This window comes from Asparagus officinalis, chromosome 5, assembly GCF_001876935.1.
Source record: "Asparagus officinalis chromosome 5, Aspof.V1, whole genome shotgun sequence".
NCBI lineage: Eukaryota > Viridiplantae > Streptophyta > Magnoliopsida > Asparagales > Asparagaceae > Asparagus > Asparagus officinalis.
In genome coordinates, this window is record NC_033798.1 from 109,266,711 (window position 1) to 109,269,993 (window position 3,283).

The following is a 3,283-nucleotide window of genomic DNA, read 5'->3' on the forward strand; positions in this document are numbered from 1 at the left end:
TAGCCTATTCCAAGGGAGCTTTACCGGGGCGAAGGATTTGATATTGACAAATATATACTGCATAGAGGACCAGACAAAACTAGAAAGGCCTTAAACCCATATTGCAGCAGGTCGAAGCAAATCCAGTTTGATTTATAGATAAATATCAACAGCCTCCAGAAAATTACGAGACATCATAACCAAATATGGGTCAAAAAAACCTAGTGATAATCACAACTAGTCAACTAACTGTAAGAACAAGCTAATGAGGGGAGGAGTCAGTGAATTTTACTGCAATAAGGCAGCTATTATAACAATTCTTAAGAAAATTCATTTTTCCTATTGAAAACAAAGCAAAGGTCCTCCCCTCTATGTTTAAAGTGTGGACAATGAACAACCAATTCCATGTGGGAACTTGTGGAACTTACGTTATTTTAGACCATATTATTAAATTCTTGTTTGTGGAAACATTGTGCTGTAGTGCCTAAATCCAAGTATCCATGGACGAAGTCAAGCAACAAGAGTAGAACATTCTCTTCAAAGATCAAGCCTGTGATCAAGAATATTCAAGGAATAGAAATATACAACTGTATCTATCTATATTCCTGTATAAAAACCCAACTAAGGGTAGTACAAAGTTGGATGAGTGGTGGATAAGTCCTCATTTTCAATTGTAATTGAATGGCTAAAAATGTGATTTTCAATAACTGATGTTTTCTCTTTTCTTTTCTTTTTGCTTCTAGAATATTCTATATCTTATTTAATGTCATAAGACAAAAAAAGCCCACATAATTGAATGTTTTCTTCACATGATTTATTTATACTAATGCATAAAGGAAATCAATGGAGGATTTTAGGTTTAAAGAGTTAAATGCACACTCCTTATAAAAAGATGAAATTATCTTCGTATAAATTTATTGATGCAAAAATAAAATGTTTTTATAGCACGTGCATTTGCACCTGTCGAAGTTCTAATCCAAGATAATGAAAATATTGCCTAAGGCTAGTGTACTAAATACCACCAGTCATCAATGTTTCTCTACCAAGGAAACCAAACATTTTGACATTTTCACAACTTGAACCAAAAGTTCACTGGAACTAAGATGCCAATACATAGCATTGATACATAAAAGAGAGTCTAGTCATCTTATTTGCAAAATAAGAGAGTTCAAACATACATCAATCAACACACAGATCAACCATACAACAACATACGAAATCAAGCAAGAGAGATCACAAACCACCATAAAATTTCGATCGCACCCCGTTTACCCCTCGCTCTTCTTCAAGCAAACATTATTCATCCTCTCAAATGCCAAAACCAACGCCTGCGTCCCAAGGCCCCCTTCTCCATGCGCCATCAACGAAACGTGAAGCTGCTGAGCCAGCGCCAACCCTGGCAAAGCCAACCCCATCCTCTCACACTCCTTCAAACAGATCCCCAAATCCTTAACAAAGTGCCTCACATAAAACCCGGGCTCCATGTCCCTCTCCAATATCCTCTTCCCATAAAGCTCCAAACTTTTCGACCCCGCAGCCCCCTTCGATATCGCCTCCATCCATTGACCAACATCCAATCCAGCCTTATGTGCATAAATCATCCCTTCAATCAAACCCACCATCGTCGATGCAATGGCGATCTGATTCCCCAATTTCGCTTGCTGCCCCGATCCGGGGCCACCCATGTAGTTGACTTTACCCATAAGGTTAAAAAGAGGGGTTAGGGTTTGGACTACTGAAACTTCGCCTCCTGCGAAGATTGAGAGGGCCGCGTTGCGGGCGCCGCGGTCCCCAAAGTTCCATTTAAAGTTCAAATCTTCCTCCCCGACACTCTTCAGTAAAACCAAACTTTTCCCTAGAACTAAAGATTCCACCAAAAACCCATGTAAGATTCAAAGACCCATCAAATTTTTCACAAAGAACAAACAATAGATCTTAAATTCGGCAAAAGAGTCAATCGGTAGAAGAGCCAAGAGAAAAATTAAGCAGATAATTGAAGAAATATAAGAGGAGAGGTGTACCTCAATGGAGAAAGCTGCTGAGGTCTCCTCTTCAGAAGTTAGAGAGAGAGAGAGAGAGAGAGAGAGAGAGGATTTGATTGGACAAATTTTCAAAAGCAACCCATTTGATAAACTAATTGCAAAAAACGACCCATTTGGGATTTATTTAGAGAAACCGACCTGGTTTCAGCACTGTCGCTGAAACCAGGTCGGTTTTTCTAAAAAACTTTACGAAACTTCACGGGAGTTCAACTCCCGTGAAGTTTTTTCACATAACAAAACTTCACGGGAGTTGAACTCCCGTGAAGTTTCGGAATTTTTTTTTCAAAAACCGACCTGGTTTCAGCGCTGAGGCTGAAACCAGGTCGGTTTTTACAAATAAAACTGAAATGGGTCTTTTTTTGGGAATAGTTTATCAAATGGGTTGGTTTTGAAAATTTGTCCGGGTTTTGTGGGAAGGGGAGAGTAAGGGTGTTTTTGCGGATACGTGCTTGGCAAATTTGTTAATTGCAAAAGGCAGATGGTCCAATTTAGAGTCAGGTTTTCGAATAAACGCATGGGAATCTATAATTTGCGGTGTAACCCCGAATGGTTGTGAGTAGGGCTGGGCATATTCGGTTCGGTTCGGTTTTAAGCCTAATCCGTATCCAATCCGAATTTTTCGGATTCTCAAAACTCTTATCCAGATCCAGATTTTTTCCCCTTCATCCGAATATTCGGCCGAACCGAAATTCGGTTCGGTTCGGTTCGGTTTCGGTTTTAAACCGAATTAACTTCATTTCACAAAAATCTGGGCAAGTTTCAATTATATTCAATTATCCATCAAATCAAAACTAAAATAAGTAAAATGAGCACAAACCATATCAACAAGTACATATCATACCACAATAATAAACTCATTAAAGAGTTACTTAGTTACAAACCATGCAAATAATCCAGAAATAATTAAATGAACACCTACTTAAGTTCTTAAGTTCAGTACATTAAAATTATAAACAAGCAACAGCAAATCCCCACTTCGGCAAATTCTACATGGTCTGTGATGATGAGGCTGAAGCATCCGTGACAACAGATTCTACAAAAACAAGAGAAATAACCTTTAAAAACCATACTTACAAAACAACAGAGATATATAAATTCAAAAGCAAAACAAAATAGCTACCTGATGTGAGCTTTTCCAACTCAGAATACTGCTCCATTTCAGTCTTGATAGGCTCAATAAACACTGGCTTAAACATTGGCTTGCTAGTGTCTCTCAACCAGTCACTAGTACATACCAAAGCCTCAACCATTTTTGGGGTCAG

General features: G+C 38.5%; 1 protein-coding gene across 1 annotated transcript; it reads right to left on the reverse strand.

Annotated features, from left to right (window-relative positions):
• Positions 1,027-2,104, reverse strand: LOC109842345 (probable 3-hydroxyisobutyrate dehydrogenase-like 1, mitochondrial). The gene is made up of 2 exons (XM_020411234.1): positions 2,101-2,104; positions 1,027-1,840 (listed from the first exon to the last, which is right to left on the reverse strand). Exons 1-2 carry the CDS (start codon positions 2,102-2,104, stop codon positions 1,248-1,250), a joined length of 597 nt encoding a protein of 198 aa, XP_020266823.1. The 3' UTR covers positions 1,027-1,247.